This window comes from Tamandua tetradactyla, chromosome 14, assembly GCF_023851605.1.
Source record: "Tamandua tetradactyla isolate mTamTet1 chromosome 14, mTamTet1.pri, whole genome shotgun sequence".
In the NCBI taxonomy this organism is placed as follows: domain Eukaryota; kingdom Metazoa; phylum Chordata; class Mammalia; order Pilosa; family Myrmecophagidae; genus Tamandua; species Tamandua tetradactyla.
This window is the reverse complement of record NC_135340.1, coordinates 82228441-82245366: the sequence shown is the minus strand read 5'-3', so window position 1 is coordinate 82245366 and position 16926 is coordinate 82228441. Positions and strand designations below refer to the sequence as shown.

The 16926-nt window shown below is 50.3% G+C and overlaps 1 protein-coding gene across 2 annotated transcripts in view; it reads left to right on the top strand.

Moving 5' to 3' along the window:
* Positions 1-885: 885 nt before the first annotated feature.
* Positions 886-16926, top strand: part of IGDCC3 (immunoglobulin superfamily DCC subclass member 3) — a 36998-nt gene continuing 20957 nt past the window's right edge. For both annotated transcript variants that reach the window (XM_077126655.1, XM_077126654.1), the window contains exon 1: positions 886-1486. In XM_077126655.1, coding sequence (XP_076982770.1) covers positions 1066-1486 — 421 coding nt within the window. In that variant the 5' untranslated portion in view covers positions 886-1065. The remainder of the gene's footprint in view (positions 1487-16926) is intronic.

The window sequence follows — 16926 nt, the reverse complement described above, 5'->3', positions numbered from 1 at the left end:
TTTTATTATTATTTAATTTTTATTTTTATTAATGTACATAGTATTTTAAAAGTCAAATAGCATTGCAAGGGGGGTCGTTACCACAGACCCTGAAGAAATTTTTTAAAAATCATAAGCAGATACTATGAACAACTGTATGCCAACAAACTAGACAACTTAGATGAAATGGACAAATTCCTGGAGACGCATGAACAAACTACACTGACTGAAGAAGTAGAAGATCTCAGCAAACCAATCACAAGTAAAGAGATTCAATCAGTCATCAAAAATCTTCCTATAAAGAAAAGCCCAGGGCCAGATGGCTTCATAGAGGAGTTTTATCAAACATTCCAAAAAGAACTAACAGCAATCCTGCCCAAACTTTCCCAGAAAATTGAGGAAGAAGGAACACTACCTAACTCATTTTATGAAGCTAACATCGCTTTAATACCAAAACCAGGTAAAGATGCTTTAAGAAAGGAAAGCTACAGGCCAATCTCCCTAATGAACATGGATGCAAAATAATAGCATTGCAAGGTCTGCAACAAAATAAGAAAGAAAAGAAATTGCCTATGGCCCCTCTGTACTTTCTATGTAAATGGTATGTACAGCTAATCCATCTCGCTTTCTATTATTACCTTTCCTTAGGACTCAGGAGAGTTTGCCAACAAGAAGAAGCAATGATTCGTTACTAGCTCACTTTGTATTTGTTTAGAACTTTTAACTTTTCCAGTGCTTTTGAGTGTGTTTATCATGTTCATCAACCTATGACACAAGCAGGCAGGTGTTGTTCCTGATTTAAACCGATGAGGGTCAGGATTGCAGGGCCAGTGAATACTTCACCTAAGGACATGAGGTCTCACCCTGAAAGTCTGTGCAGGTGTAGGGTGACCATAGAAGTTAAGCAAGTTGCTTCACATCCCTAGGCCTCAGTTTCCTTATCTGTAAAAGAGGGAATGGAAGTAACAATATCCATCATTCCAAGAAAGTTGGATGAGGAAATGAAATACTGCATGGGATGGCACTTTGCATAAAGTTCTCTCTATTTTTTCTCTAGAACAGGATTCCTACTACCATTGCCGAAAAATGGAAATAGGGAGCACAGAGCCAGGGAACTCGGCACCCCTGTGTGGAGTTCTTCCTGCCTATTCTCTCCACACTAACATCTCCTTTTCCTCCCATCTCCCCTGCCCCGATGCAGGTCTTGGCCACTCTGCTGAGCTGGCATTTGCGGAGGAGCCATGCGACGATGTTGCAGTCCCTGGGCAGCCTGTGGTGCTGGGCTGCAGGGTAGAGGGGACCCCTCCAGTGCGGATTACCTGGAGGAAGAACGGGGTGGAGCTGCCGGAGAGCACCCACTCCACTGTGCTGGCCAACGGGTCCCTGATGATCCAACACTTCCGGCCTGAACGAGGAGGCAGCACCTCGGATGAGGGTGGCTACGAGTGTGTGGCTCAGAACCGTTTTGGGCTGGTGGTCAGCCGGAAGGCTCGCATTCAGGCTGCAAGTAAGTGGATGTCCCTCATTTTCCTGGTATGTAAGCCAGACTGGTGATCCAGGGTCAGCTGGGGTCCCCGAGGCCTGGTGACAGGGGGAGCAGTCCTATCTAATGTAGCTTTCGGGAAGACTCATTCTCAGCATGGGTCAGGTGAGAGCTGCAAAAGCAGTGATTGGTGGTGGTGGGATTGTATCATTTGTTTAATGAACTGATTGGAAGGTGGCAACAAGAGTGAGGCTAAACATTCTTGGGGGTGGGGTAGGGGAGAAAGAGAGGGAGAAGTGGAAGCACGATGGCAAGCTTTCCTCAACTCTTGGGTCAGCGCATCTTAGTTTCCATCTGCCTGGCATATCGTGAGCGCCCAGCCCAGCCCATTGAGTGTGATTCTTTTGTGTAAAAGTAAACAACTGTATGTTATGGGTGATTTAAGTGGTTTTTTTGAAGGGTGATTTTGGCCACATGCAGTTTTTACTGTATGAGCTGACTTTCAAACCCCATCCTTGGGTAAGATACTATCTTACTATACCAGTAATGAAGTTTGAGGCTTGTCAACCATTTATTATTAAAAATATATACAGTGGAATAATTTCGGGGTTATCTTAGTGATGACATCACTCCCACTCACCTTCGGACTGCTGTGCTCTTTTGAATGGGAGAGGGGAGGCCAGGCATCGTATTTCAGCTCTCTGAACTGTGCTTTGCTTGCACTGACAGGCAACCAATGAACGTGGTGATGAAACGATGGCTGTGCTTTTGTGCCTGGCCCTGCAGAAATTGTTGTCATTGTCTTTTAGTCTGTGTACACTCGTGGGAGTGTGTTGCATCAATCCCCATTATCTGTGTATCTTGGGGACGTGGCACATTTGGGGATGGGGGAGTGGGGGGCATTCTCTTAAGAAAGGGCAAAAGTTTGGGCAAGTGGAATGTGTCCTCCATCCCATACCCCAGTTTAAGGGATTCCTGGGGTCCCGAAAGAGGCTGCTTTGACTTTTGGGAACAATTATGGCCAACACTTATTAAGCACTTGCTGCATGCCAGGGACCAGCCTAAGTGCTTTACATGAATTACCCGGTTTAGTCATTACAACAACCCTGCGAAGTTGGTGGCTATTGTTCCCCTTTTACAGGTGAGAAAACTGAGACTCAGAGGGATTAAGTAACACTCCAGTTAGCAGAGGGGCCAGGGGCTGCAGTCTAGGCAACATGAATCCTGTACCCTCCTGCTTAACTCCTATGGCCTGCTTCCCCTTTCCTGTCTAATCACTGACAAGTTTCTTCCTGGTTCTGAGGGCGTTTGCATAGTTGCGCTGAACGGCTGGTGAGTGATGAATCTTTCCAAGGCAGGAGCCCTGTGGTTGGGTTTAAGATGCCCCTTTGTTCTAAGGAAGGCTGATCCAGGCCCCCATATGGAGCTCGCTGGGAGACAGCCCTGGACTTTGAGACCAAATCACTTCTGGCTCAGCCGCTTCTCATCCCCCAGCCGTCCCGGCGGGTGGTATGGTGGATGGCGGGGGCGGCCTCTGAGCAGATGGCTGGGTGTGAGGCAGAAAAGCTTGGACGGAGGGTGGCGACCCGAGGAGGATCTACGGATGGGAGCAATGGGACTTTTCAGGGAGATGCTCCCCATACCCTTTTTGCCGGGATGGTCCTGGCTGAGCTCTTTTCATTGCCGATCTTGAACTCTAGGAGCTAAATCCCCAAGTGCTTATATACAGCTAATGGTAAATGTGCTTTTCTATAAATGATAATACCTTCAAGATGTTTGGTTTCCTTAAACTCCTAACAGTATAAGAAATTGAAGTGTGAGCTCTCGCTGGGGGTAGGATCGGCGGGTGGCGTCAGCCGGCCTAATCCTTTGGGGTCCTGGAGGCAGCTGAGGATTTTGCCCCCAAAGACCTGACATAGCCTTTCTCTCCCCCACAAGGCTTGTGTCCCCATGGACAAATGCTTGGATGCCACACACCTGTGTGGGCGGATCTCCTTTTCTCAGCTCACAGGATGATGCCCCCCAAACCTCCAAAGCTGATTAGCTGCTCGGTTTTCTCCTTCAGTACCAACTCCCTGCCCACGTGCCCTCCAGCACTGCAGATGGTAGGGTGACATGGTAGAATGCTTTTCTGAAAAGGCCCTCCTGAGCCCCCTGCCTCCTTCTCTGCTCCATGGGGACCAGTGGTGCTGGCAGGGTGCATGCAAAGCACCTTCACACATATACAGCCCACCCAGTGGACTGACCCAACGAGACACCGGGGTCCAGATCCATGGAGTTCCCTGGGTCATTGGCGCTCTGAGCAGAGGCCTATGACCAGAAACGCCCGCCTCTTCCATCCCAGCATGCTCAGATGCTGCCTGCAAAGACAGCTTGACCATGGGGTGCTGCATCTCAGGTTGATTCCTCGGAGGCTTCGGTTTCAGGTACCTCTGTTTTTGAGGCTGGAGTGGCACAGAAATCTAAGAGTACCTGTGCTTCCCGGGCATCTGGCTCCTCTGCCTTGCAGTTCGATGTGCTGAAGGCTGTGGGAGCTGAAAATCGAGACCCTTGTTAATGATGAGATCCTGGCACAGTTTACTCATCTGGGAAATGGGCACATAATCCCACCTGGAAGGACGGTTGTGAGGACCAGCACCCCCCAAACTTTGCCTGGCGCTCAGTAACGGGAGCCAGTGCTTTCTTCTTTATTTAAAAGTAATTTCACTGACACCACTTTTTAATGTAATCTTGGCTTCCCAGGGAGGTTAATCGCCATCAAAAGCAAGCAGTGTTATCCACTCCCAGATGCAGCCTTCTCTCTCACTGGGATTCATTTGGGGAGTACTCCAGGGAAATCTACCAAGGAGTGGAATTATTGGGGCTGGGTGCAAGTTGTTCCATTTTAACCCCTTCCTGGGAGGGCCTGGGGATTCTCTCAAGCCTCAGGGTGGGGACTGGAGCTGGGCTGGCCATCCCTCTGGAGGAGCTCCAGGAAGAGCACATGGGTCTCTGGACCCAGTGGGAAATGTGCACTGATTCATACCTGTTGATATCAGGGTGCCTGGATGACTCCACAGAGGAATGGGGTAGGTACAGGAGAAGGGGGGGGGCGTGACTGGGGAGCCCCACTCCAGCCTTCCCTCTGTCTGCAGGGTCTGGCTCCCAGCGCTTGATCTTCCCAAAGCGTTCAGTCCCTGTCCTGTGCCTCCTGGCCTTGGCTCTTCTCTTAAACTCCTTGGGGAACTGGAATGAAATGTACAGGGTCTAGAACTGGGCGTGAGAATCACTTGGGTGTGATAAAATTCAGGTCTCACATCAGGAGGTCTAGAGGAGGCCTGGGAGTCTGCGTGTCTACCGAGCGCCAGGTGGTACTGATGCTGCTGTACCACTGGCAAGAATAGAGACCCACCCCTGCCCTAGTCTCTGGGTCGGGGGTCTGTGGGCAGCATATGGTGACATTGGTAAAACCTGGGCCTCAGGGCCAGACCTGTGTGGGTTTCAACTCCAGTTCTGCCACTCACTGGTCATGTGCCCTTAGCATAAATTACATCATCCTTTGAGCCTCTGTGCCCTTATCTGGAGAAAAGGGGTGGTGCATAATCCTATCAAGCTATCAGGACTGCTGGAGGATTAAACAAGGTGATGAGTGTAAAGCGCCTCGCACAGGGTTGGGCGATGCTCGCATTAATTTTAGTGCTGGGTATTGAATGCCAATTTAGTCTGCGGTCTGGTAGCCTGTCCCAATCCCAGCCGGGTTATCAAAGAGCCAGGATGGCCTCGCCCCTACCTCCGCCGTGCCTCGGGCCATCCTGATGGGAAGGACCCAGCAGCGGTCATGAGCGTGGATTTGGGTGCTGCACACGCCTGGACTTGGTGGCCTCGGGCCCTGGCTCTGCCTTGGGTATGTCACTTAACTTCCTTGAGCCTCAGTTTCCTCATCTTTATAATGGGGAAAATAATACTTACCAAGGAGGAATGTCGCAAGGATTACCTATGATAAATGTGTGTAAAGAGCTCAGTGTGGGGTAGGGCACACATTAACTCTTATTTTCTGGGGAGGTGACGGGGGGGGGGGCGGGGGGAGAAACGTTAAGATCTGGGCTCCTTTAGTTGTGGTTTGATTCTTGAGAAGGTCCCTGGTTACTACAGACTTGTAGAGAGAGTCAATGGGGCATAATGAGAGGAGAGGAAATCCAACTCTAGTCCCCTGCTCTCTCCTGTATTCTCGGGACCTCAGTTACCCACTGCTGAAGTCTGAATTATTGCTAACCCCATCTGAGAAGAGCAGTTTAATGCAGAATCCCATCTCAGCAATGGAATCTGGAGGCAGGGCCTGGGACAGAGCTCTGTGAAACCGGGTCTGGGTGAGAGACGAAGAACTCTGGGCTGGTCACATGGCCGGTTCAGTGTATATGGGGGGCTGGGAGTTGGTTGTAGAGGGAGGTGATTCCTGGCCAGCAGCTGGGAGCCCTGGGGGGCCTTCCTCACCTAGAGACTGGGTGCTCAGGCCTGGGGTATGGAATCTAAGCTTCTCTCTCCTTCCTCAGGGCAGCTCAGCTGAAGAAGTTTCCCCCCACTGCCCCTCTAATGCACCCGTCTGCTTCTCCTCGTTATGCTCCCCCCTCCCACCTCCCATCAAAGTAGGAGACAGGTGCCACAGCTGAAGTGTCACTGACATGATGAGCCAGGGTCGGTGCCTAGACCTGCCATCATGCCAGGGAGCTCCCTTGTACCGTGGCACAGGGATAGGCACAAATGGGTGAGGTTCTACCCGCCAGCTGCAGCACCCCACAAGCTGACCCTTTCTGACACCCCTCAGAAACTGTGAGGTATGATGGGGAAAGGCCCTGGCCTGGAGACCAGGAGTCCTGCGTGGCTTTGAACAAGTCACTCAGCCTCTCTGGGCTGGGCTTTTTATTTTTATTTTGTTTACCTTTGCAGTAGTTCATGCAAGAACTTATTTATATTTGTAGTGTTAGTTGGTGGGACACATGAGTCTATATAGGCTTGGCTTTTTTTTTTTTTTGCTGTAAAGTTGGGTGGCTGGACTGAGATTCATTTCTGCTCTAAGGCTCCGGGAGCCTTCCCTGCTAGCCAGCTAGTCCCCAGGACACGCCTGCCTCCACTGGACCTTTTCCCAGCCTATTCTTGTCTCTGCTTTTCCCCTACTCGATCCCTCCCCAAAGACCACTTACTTAGCTTACAGTAATTTTCTTCTTCCTTCTCCGCACATGGGTAGGATTTGTGGTCGTGGCATTCAGGCTGAACCTCGTCCGACTGTTGATTACTTGCATTGCTACGTAACTGTTTTGCGGCTGGACATTCCATCTGTGTCCTCCACTAGATTTTAAGCTCTTAAAGGGCTTCTCTTTCTTGTGCATTTTTCTTGTTTCCTGCATGTGGCACTTGGTTTAAAAACTAAAGGAATATGGGCCTCCTGGCTGCAAGGCTCTGTCTCTGCTTCTCTTCCACTCTCTGTCTGTCTCTCCCTGGCTCCTAATTGATAGCATAGCTCAAAGGAACAGAAGCTTGCGAGCAGCGAGGATCGGCAGGGGAGTATAACACACATGGGGCAGTATCACGGGGTGGCTAGTGCTGCGTGTTTATCTTTGGAGGAACTGAGAATCTCTCTTCCTCACCAGATGGGGTGTGAATCGGAGACTAAATTGCTTGGTCGCCATTCCCCCACCCCACCCCTCATCGCCCCCCTCACCGGGCCTGGGTCTCGGCGTCTCCTGCTTTGGACCTCACTCCTGGCTGCACGAGGTCTGTTTCCCCCAGCCCACCATTGGCCCCAGCTGTGTGTGAATGGGGGTTGGGGGGGTGTCTCCCTTATCCTCTGCGTGCAGGGCTGCCCCTCACCCCCCCACCCGCGGGACTCGAGTGTGGAAGTCGAAGGCTTCTGGTTCCCACACCTTGGCTGTGCTGTTGCAGGCAGCCAGCTGGCCCCTTGAACACAATGTGCAAATCTTCTCTGTTCCTGTTCTCGGCATTGTCCGCGACCAGGCGCCTTGGCTGGGAATGTGGGCCGGTGAATAGGAGAGGCATTTGCAGCCTGCAAATGAAACAGGCCCCCTGCCCCCCCTTAACCCTCTGCCCCCTCCCCACCCCCAGGGAGAAAGGACTTTTTCACTCCTGGCCTTCTTGTGTTGCCTTTCCCTCTCCCCTCCAGAGACCCTGCAGGCTGCTGCTGCTGCTGCTGCTGCTGTGTGTGTGTGTGTGTGTGCAAGCGTGTGCGACTTTTCACAGTAGCTCGAAGGCTGTTCTGCACAGCCTTCATTGAAAGTGGAATGGAACAGAAGGGCACCAGACAGCTCACTACTATCTTTGTCTGTACTGGACTGAAACTCCACTAGAAAATAACTATCTTGTGGCACCCTGAGGCCATATCCTGGTTGCAAACTGGGGTAAAAGAGAGTAGTGTGTGTGTGTGTGTGTGTGTGTGTGCGCGTGTGTGTGTTTGTGTACACCTGGACCTGTGTGGGTACCTGAGCATACAGGTACATGCCTGAAGGATGTGCATGGGGCTCAGGATTCAGGCCCATCTCTTCTTGTAAGGCCTTCCTGTGGGCAATATGGTCATGTAGAGAGCTGCAGTCGACAGAACTGGCGCAGGGCTCACTCAGCCAGCTTAATTGAGAGAGGAGGGAAGCCAGTTCTGGGTCACTGGGTGGAGGATGAGGCTTAAATGATGGGCATATAGGCATGGCCAGGGTTCTCTTACTCTTAAAATGAGACACTTCCTTCGTGAGGTAGGTGCCTTGAATCTGGCTGCAAGCTGGGTCACGTGCTGTCGCGTGTCTCAGGACTTTGGTCTCTTTTTCATGGCTGAATAATATTCTGCTGTGTGTACATACTGCGTTTTGTTTCTCCATTCAGCTGCTGATGTATATTTGGGCTGCTGCCACCTTTTAGGCTATTGTGAATAATGCTTCTAACGACACAGGTGTGCAAGTGCTCCTTGGCCTTTGATACTGCACCCCATTGTCTCCCACCTTTAGGAGCTTTGTCCTTAACACCCTCAGTCTTGGTTCCTCCAGACCTGCCCTCTCTGCCTTCTTCCTTTCTCTCTCTCCTCTTTCTTTCTCATTCTGTCCTTCCTCCTGCCTCTTTCTTCAGTTGCAGGAATTCTTGTGGTCCCCATATTCTGCCGTGCTGCGAGGGAGATGTCTCTGTTTCAGAAGCAGAAGGAGATGAGCTCAGGGCTTGACAAAGAGCTGGGAGATAGAGGGAGACCGAAGGAATAAGGTTCAAAGGGAGCCTCAAAGGAAGGAGTGCAGGGCCTCGCAGGCAAGCCAGCGCCTCCCTGGGAGCAGCCCTTCCCTGAGAGGAATCTGAGAACCCTGGACCCTGGTTGGGGCCTGTCTCCGAGCCAGGACACTGACCACGGTGGGTGGTGAGGGCAGCCTGGGGCTGCTGTCTGGAATGCTGGTGTTGGGTTGCAGTGCAGATGCAAGCAGTGATAATGGGCAGGAACTGGACTTTCTGGTCTGGCTGCTGCCCCCAAGACCACTGGAATGTATGAGAGGGGGACCACTAGAGGCTCCTGGGACTTGGGGTGGGCAGATGGAGACCAGACCACCTAAATGGAGCGGAGGGGGCAGACCACCGTGAGAGAGAACCATGTCCTAGCCCTTTCACTGAGTTTGCTGGTGCAAGCCACAGCAGAAGAATCCTAAAATTCCTGTGCCACCTGGGACCTTGCCTCTAGGTAGGATCGCAGACATCCAGATCTGCAGCAGAAACCTTGGAGTTCATCTGGGCCAATCTCATTTTACAGATTTGAAAACTGAGGTCCCTGGGGAATACCCTGCCCAAGGAAGTGGCTGGTCCTCGCCACACCGCAGGGCAGGTAAGGGAGTCTCTCATGTTAATTGCCATTCTGAACTACCCCACCTGGGAGGCCTCTGGCCTTCCTGGGTGCTTTACTGCTCTCTGGGTCAGAGAGGGGGGATCTTTTTCTTCTCTCCCCACCCCCACCTCCACGTCCACTCAGACCGACATGCTGCTTCTGTTTTTCTTTTGTCCTGTCCTGCCCTGCCCCAGGCTTGTCTTCTGGATATGAGCCTGTTAACCAGCAAACCTCAGGTGCAGGCTCCTGGTTTAGTTTTCCAGCTGCTAAAACAAATACCACGCAGCGGTTTGGCTTAAACAGAGCAAAATTATTGGCTCACAGTATTGAGGCTGGAACTCCAAAATCAAGGCAGTACTTTTTCCCCAAAGACCGTGGCATTCTGGGGCTGGCTGCCGACACCCTCTAGGCGCTTCCATCACATGGCAATGCCTGTGGCAGCATCTTCTCTTTTCTCTTCTGGGTTCCCTTGATTTCCAGCTTCATGCTGTTCCCCATGGCTTCTCTCTCTGTGGCCTTCTCCATAAGACCTCCAGGGATGGGATTTAGGCCCAGCCTCATTCATTTGGGCCACACCTCAACTGAAGTAACCTCATCAGAATGTCCTACTTACAAGAAATGGATTAAATTATTAAAATTAAGGACTTTTTTTTGGGGGGGGGGGGTACATAAGCTCTTGGCATCCATATCATAGAGAGCCTCTGAGTTTCCAAAGTACCCTGGATGCCGAGCTAAGTGGTCAAAGGTCCACCTACAGCTGGGCTTTGTGACTACCTGACCAGCAGTGGCATAGAACTAGTAATAAAGAGGCTGTACTGTCTTAAGCTCTTTATATATGGTAATTTACTTAATTCCCACAACAATTCCATTACATATGCATCACTAGTTCTATTTTACAGATGAGTAAACAGCAGCCCAGAATGGTTAGTTAACTTGCCCAAGGGTACTCAGTAAGTAGGGAAGCTGAGATTTAAGCCAGGTCTGGCTGCTGCCAAAGCTCCGTGGCTTGAATTTTAAGGAGAGGGGCTAAGAGTCCCCTGAGAACATAAGAACATGGTGTTTCTTACGCCTCAGCAATAAATCCAGGCATTGGTGACATGCCGGATGGGGGAGAGAGGGGATGTTGGGAACAGGGAACAACTTCGAAGCCTGGCCCTGGTGGGGCCACTTCTGGGTGGGCCAAGCAGGGCTCCCGCCCAAGGACTGCTGGAGACCAAGGAGAATCTCCAGGGGCTGCTCGGCTAGGAAACTCTGTGTAGAGAGGTCTTGTCCTACCTTTGAGGTGGGGCAGAGCCAGGTACAGGTCCCAGGCAGAGATGGAGGTTGGGAGGTTGCTGGGGCTGCTGGAGGTGGATGTAGGAATGGCTTCAACTGGAGGACAGACAAGTCCCCTCCTCCCCTGGCTCCTTTTCCCTTTCTTGTTTCCCCGCATAATGATGCTGATTGCTCCACATCTGTCATAATTACTCTTTGTTTGAAAATTCAGAACAAATCACAGGAGAGGAACTAGTGTGACTTGAGAAGGTTCCTTCTCCCCAGGGGGTCTGGGTGGGGGGTGGGGGAGCACAGAGCCTTAATCAGCCTGGAGTTGCTGAAGCCGCTGATTGTCCTTGTCTGGGCCCTTTGCTAGGCCTTGGGCGCAGCACCCAGGGCAAGATGGCCTGAGGCCTTATGGAATTGCACACCCACCTCCACCACCACTGCCCACTCCCCCTCAGGTCACTGTCCCTGCCTGCTGGGGAAGCTGGGAGATTCTACCCCCCTATCTGGGGAAGGGGACAGTGGTGGGTTCCCCTGCACTCTTGGCTCCAACAATGGGTTGGAAGGCAGGAGCAGTCCAGCAGGGTGGGGCGGGCAGTGGCTGCTGGAAGGGCACAGGGCAAGGCTCTTTACTGGTAAGGGGAGAGTAGCATTTGTGACCTGGGGGCCCTGGAACAGGGCAGGCATTGGATCTCGAGTGAGAGCCAAAACTGAGGGACCAATATTTCCAAGGAGCACCAAACTAAGCCCTCTTGGGGCTCCATCACATAGCCCTGGATGCTCAGTGCATCCTCCTACCCACTCCCCAGTACCCTGATTTCATGAAAGGGTCCTGATTCCTGTCCCTCTCCCCTGCCTGAAAGCCCTTGACATTAGGAACTGCTCCTTCATGGGACATGGGTCAGGGCATGTGGCCCTGTCTACCATGGACACCCTGTCATGTCCCCCTCCCAACCTTGCCCTTTCCCACCTGGGCTTGTGTCTGCAAAGACTCTGCCATATTTGTGGGGGGTGGGGTGGGGAGGGAACAAAAGACTTGTGACAACCTAGAAGTCATCTCCAAGCCCTACCTGTAATAAAACCCACCTGCTCTGGCCCTCGGTCCACCCCAGAACTTGGTGGGTCTACAAATGCTAGATAGTCTTGCACTGAGGACTGATGCTGGGTTCAAGCTTTCTCCCTTAATACGACTGGGCAATGGTAGGGAATCTTTGTGGGAAATGGTAGGGAGCACTAGCTGGCCTGTCCTTTGAAGGAGAGCGAGTGAGTAAGATCCAGGCATTTATAGAGTGTAGGGTCCTGTCACCACCACCCGCCATCCACCAAGGGGACAGACCTCTGGGGGTGTTAGTGTCTTCAGAGACGCTGGGAGTCGGATGGATTCGTGGAGACAGAGCCCCATGGAAAGACATCTCTGGCCCCAGCCTTAATTGATTGAGGTTCATGGGACAAGTCTGACTTGACCTGGGCACCATCTTGCTTACCTCCATGCCTTCCATGGCCCCTCCTTCGTCAAGAAGCTGCTTTTAAAATGTAGCCTTCAGCTTATTCCTGTGATCCCAGGGACCCATCACGTTTGCCTTCCTGGACCTCAGTTTCCTCATAGGTGAAAGGCTTGGTGTGGGGAGGATCCGAAGAAAAGATCCTTAAGTCCCTTTCTGGGGCCTAGATTTCTTCTTGAATTCCGCCCCGCCCCCAACTGTCTTCTTGTCTTCCTCTCTCCAGGCTGGTGACATCTCCTTCACTCCGTCTCCACTGTCCTTTGGTCTCTCCTTTTCTCCCTGGCTCCGCTAGTGCCCTGGCTCGCTTGGCCTCCTTATGTGTGCGTGTGTGTGTGCGCGTATGTATGTGTGTGTGTGTGTGTGCGTGCGTGTGTGTGTGCGTGTGGGTGTATGTGCGTCAGGATCAAAGTTCTGCAGGAAAAGCTTTCCTCTCATTCTCACCCTCTTTCGCTTCCATTTTGTCGCCGCCTTCCTCGCTCCTGCCGCCGCACGAGTCCGCGGCACTGGCCCCAGGTCCGGGGGTCCCCGGGCGGAGTTCCATGCTGTGCGGGTCCCCCCCACCCCACCCCGAGCCTGGCGGCCCGCAAAGCCCACCTCGGCGCGGGGCAGCTGGCCGCCCGCGCTTAGCGCGGCCTTTGGGGCTTGGCAGTGGCGGGTAGAGCGCGGGGGAGCCAGCGTGGCCAGGGGACGAGCCCGGCCCGGGAATTGATCCCTCTTCCTCGAGGCTGGGGGGGGTGCGTAGCGGCGCCCCGGTCCCCAGCACAAAGCGCGGCCGCCCCTTCCCGAGGCCAGGGCGCGCGGGAAAATCGATGTGCATTCAATTAACCCCGCGCCGCGCACTCGCTCCGTGTTTCTGTGTGGGTGTGAGTGAGAATGTGTGTGCCTGTAGAAGTGTGTGTGTGTGCATATGTGAGGATGTGTGCCCTCCTCGCCAGGCTCCCGGCATCCAGGACGCTGTGCCTGGGGGACACCACGCCCCTGGGCTGCCCTGGCTGGGAAGGGAGGGGATATTTTCAGTTGGTAGTGCAGAAACCCGGCGCCCACCTACCAAGAGTCTGGAACTGGTCCTAAAGGGGAAAGATGGGAGAGGGAGGAGGTTACAGGTTCCACTCACCGCCCTCCCATTTGGCATGGGTGTGGCCCGGGATTTCCGACAAGGAGCTAGAACAAAAAAGTCTGCTGGAAAAGCTTTAAGCATAAACGGATCAGCCTTGTAGGGGAGAGGAGGCAGAGAGCAGGGATGGGTGCTGGTCGGGCTGAAAGTACTTGGGAGTTTTCTCAAGCACCAGGCATACAAGAATGGGGAATGAAGAAGCTTTAGAGGCTTTGCTGATATACATCCTGAACCGGCTCCACCCCAGGTTTCTCTTATCCCTGCCCTGGAAACTGAGGTCCAGAGAGAGGCTTTTCCCTGAGTGCCGCAGCCTGCAGCCTGCGTGGGCAGAGCTGTGAGGCAGAAAGAGCCCAGATGCTCTCTCCATCTTGCTGGCTGGTCAAGTGGGATTTGGGTTTTAGCTTCAGAACCCAGAGCAGAATTAGACCTCAGAGAACTGAAACACAGTATTTGAATTATGTATGATTAACAACAATTCTCTGATCTTTTTCCTGATGTCTTCACATCTAATTTGTCTTTTCCTCGCCCCTTTTTGGGGGTTTATTTTTGTTTTGCCTCTTACATCCCAGCTTGTATGAAATGTCACCCTCTGTTCTAGTTTGCTAGCTGCCGGAATGCAATATACCAGAAATGAAATGGCTTTTAAAAAGGGGAATTTAATAGGTTGCTAGTTTACAGTTCTAAGACTGAAAAAATTTCCCAGTTAAAGCAAGTCTATAGAAATGTCCAATCTAAGGCATCCAGGGAAAGATACCTTGGTTCAAGAAGACCGATGAAGTTGAGGGTTTCTCTCTCAAGTGAGAAGGCACATGGCGAACACAGTCCGAGTTTCTCTTCTGGAAGGGCACATGGTGAACACAGCGTCATCTGCTAGCTTCTTCTCCTGGCTTCCTGTTTTGTGACGCTCCCTGGGAGGCATTTTCCTTCTTCATCTCCAGAGGTCACTGGCTGGTAGACTCTGCTTCTCGTGGCTATGTCGTTCTGCTCTGCTCTCTCTGAATCGCTCATTCTTTCTCCAAAATGTTTCCTCTTTTATAGGACTCCAGAAACTAATCAAGACCCACCCAAATGGGTGGAGACACATCTCCAACTAATCCAGTTTAACAACCACTCTTGATTAAATCACATCTCCAGGGAGATGATCTAATTACAGTTTCAAACATTCAATACTGAATAGGGATTAGAAGAAACGGCTGCCTTTACAAAATGGGATTAGGATTAAAACATGGCTTTTCTAGGGTACATACATCATTTCAAACCAGCGTACCCTCTTTCTTTTTTTTTTTAATGTTTTTAATTGTTAAATATAACATATACAGAAAGAGAAGAAAGAAAAAGCAATGATTTTCAAAGTATACTTCAGCAGGTAGTTACAGAACAGATTTCAGAGTTTGTTATGGGTTACTATTCTGCTATTTCAGATTTTCCTTCTAGCTGCCCCCAAACACTGGAGACTAGAAGAAATTCATATTTTTTTCTTTTTTGTGCAAAATAACATATATATAAAAAAGCAATAAATTTCAAAGCACATCACAACAATTAGTTGTAGAACAGATTTCAGAGTTTGGTATGGGTTATAATTCCGCAATTTTATGTCTTACTTCTAGCTGCTCTAAGATACTGGAGACTAAAAGAAATATCAGATTAATGATTCAACAGTCATACTCGTTTGTTAAACCCTACCTTCTCTGTGTAATTCCATAATTACCTTTGATCTTTCTCCCTCTCTTCAGGGGAATTTGGGCTATGCCCATTCTACCTTATTTGTGTTGGAAGGGGCTGTTGATAATATGGGATAAGGGGATGGAACTAGTTGATGTTCTGGAGAGGCTGGGCCCTCTGCATTTCAGGATTTATCTGGAGCACACCCTCTTTTTGCAATACTTTCTATCATCCTAAATTTCTGAGGTACTCCAATCCGCGAGCACCTTAGAGAAGTGTTGTCTAATTTAGATCTACTTGCAGATTAGATTAAAATATTCTTGATTCCATTATTTCAGGTCACCAATAACGATATTATGTAGAATGAGCCTGTTTGCTATAACTGCCCTCCTGTGGTTCTGATTTTGCTTGAATCGGTCATTTTCCCAGCTAACTCTAACAGTCAAGATGATTATAAGCAAATGGTAAGTGTGATGTTGATGGAATCCAAGACTTTCCTGCAGTAAAGCAATATTGCTTTCATGACATCAATTCAAGAAGGATCCTTTGGGTTGTGTGCCCAGCTTTGCTTTTCTTGGGGTGGAGTCAGAAGAAGGCACAGTCCCACTCTGGGACAATGAATTTGCGACTTGTCTCTCCCACTGGTCTGCAGACTCCCTGAGGAGGGGAACTTGTCTGCACCCTCAGTGCTTAGCATGGGGCTCGGCCTAGAGTAGTTGCTTGGTGAAGGCAAAGGAATGGGGACCATGTAGGTGTCTGGAGTGGAGGATGGGAACACTGCCCACGTGCTGTGGGTCTCTCACAGTCTGGGGCTCAACAATCGGTAGTGGGGGTGGGGGTGGGGGTTACAGATAGGCAGGGGTGGTCTCGCCTGCAGGGGTGTTCGCACCCAAATCATTCTCAGTAAGCTTCTGAGTCCTGTTATCACTAGCTGAGAGTGGCCATGTCTGGCTGCTCTTGGCTTGTAGGAGCTGAGAAGGGTCTCATCTACGTCTTTTCCTCTATCTGTACTCCAACTCCCCTGGTCTATCTCTTCTTGTACATGCCTTCCTTCCTGTTATCTTTTAAAGTCATAACTATAATGATAACAAAGCATTGCATGAATGCATGTTGCTGTGGAAATGGATAAGGGAGAGGGGAAAAAAAACACTCTCATTATTATACTCATTATCTTCCCATCAGAATACTCACCCACGGAGCATTATTTTTAAAGTTACTTGTATTCTCAGGTTTGGGGAAGGGAGAGATGTGGGGAGAGATTGGCTTCATTTTAAAGCAGTTCTTCAGTTAAAAGCATTGAATCTCTAATTTGAGCCTGGTAACAACTCTTGCTTTTTGAATAGGGGACTGTTTTTGCAAAGTATAATTTTTATGGGGATTAGACAATCAGGACTTGCTAAAATCTGGGCAAACCATAAAGACATTCATATAATAATATATAGTAAAAATTATATTTGTGGTTTAAGTTTTCATGGTCATTTAATCTTGTAAAATGAAGCTGGTGGCCTGTGTCGCATTAAAATGATCTTTGATCTGCTACTAACCAGCTGTTGTTTCCTTGGACAAATCCTTTTCCTCCCTAGAACAGGGAATTTTAAATATCATTCCTTGGAATCCCTGAGTCTGAGGAGGGGGCTCAGGGCCTGGAAGTGGAGGGGAAAAAGGAAGCCAGATGGGTGAAGCTCCAGCCCGCCCACCTCTACCTCATCCACAACAGCTCTGCTTTTACCCTTTTTGGTTTGTTTTGTTTGGGAGTTCTCTAAGCAGCAGCAAACCCACTAACTAGGCAAAACAGCCTAAACAGGGAAGTAGCTCAGCAGCAGCAGGTGCTGGGATGTCAAGAGATCTTATCCTTCTAGAACCTAAGAAGCACGATTCTAAGATGAAGATTTTAGGGGAATTAAAAAGAAAAACAATATGATCACATCTGATGTTATTACCAGGGTTTGAGTAAACCCTGACCAATCAGTAGTTCGGGACTGGGTCAGAAAAACAATGAACGATACTTAAATTTTTCTCTCCTTTAAAAGCACACTTTTCACGTTACACTTTTTACAACTAGTGCTTGGTATCCTTAAATATGGTTGGTTGG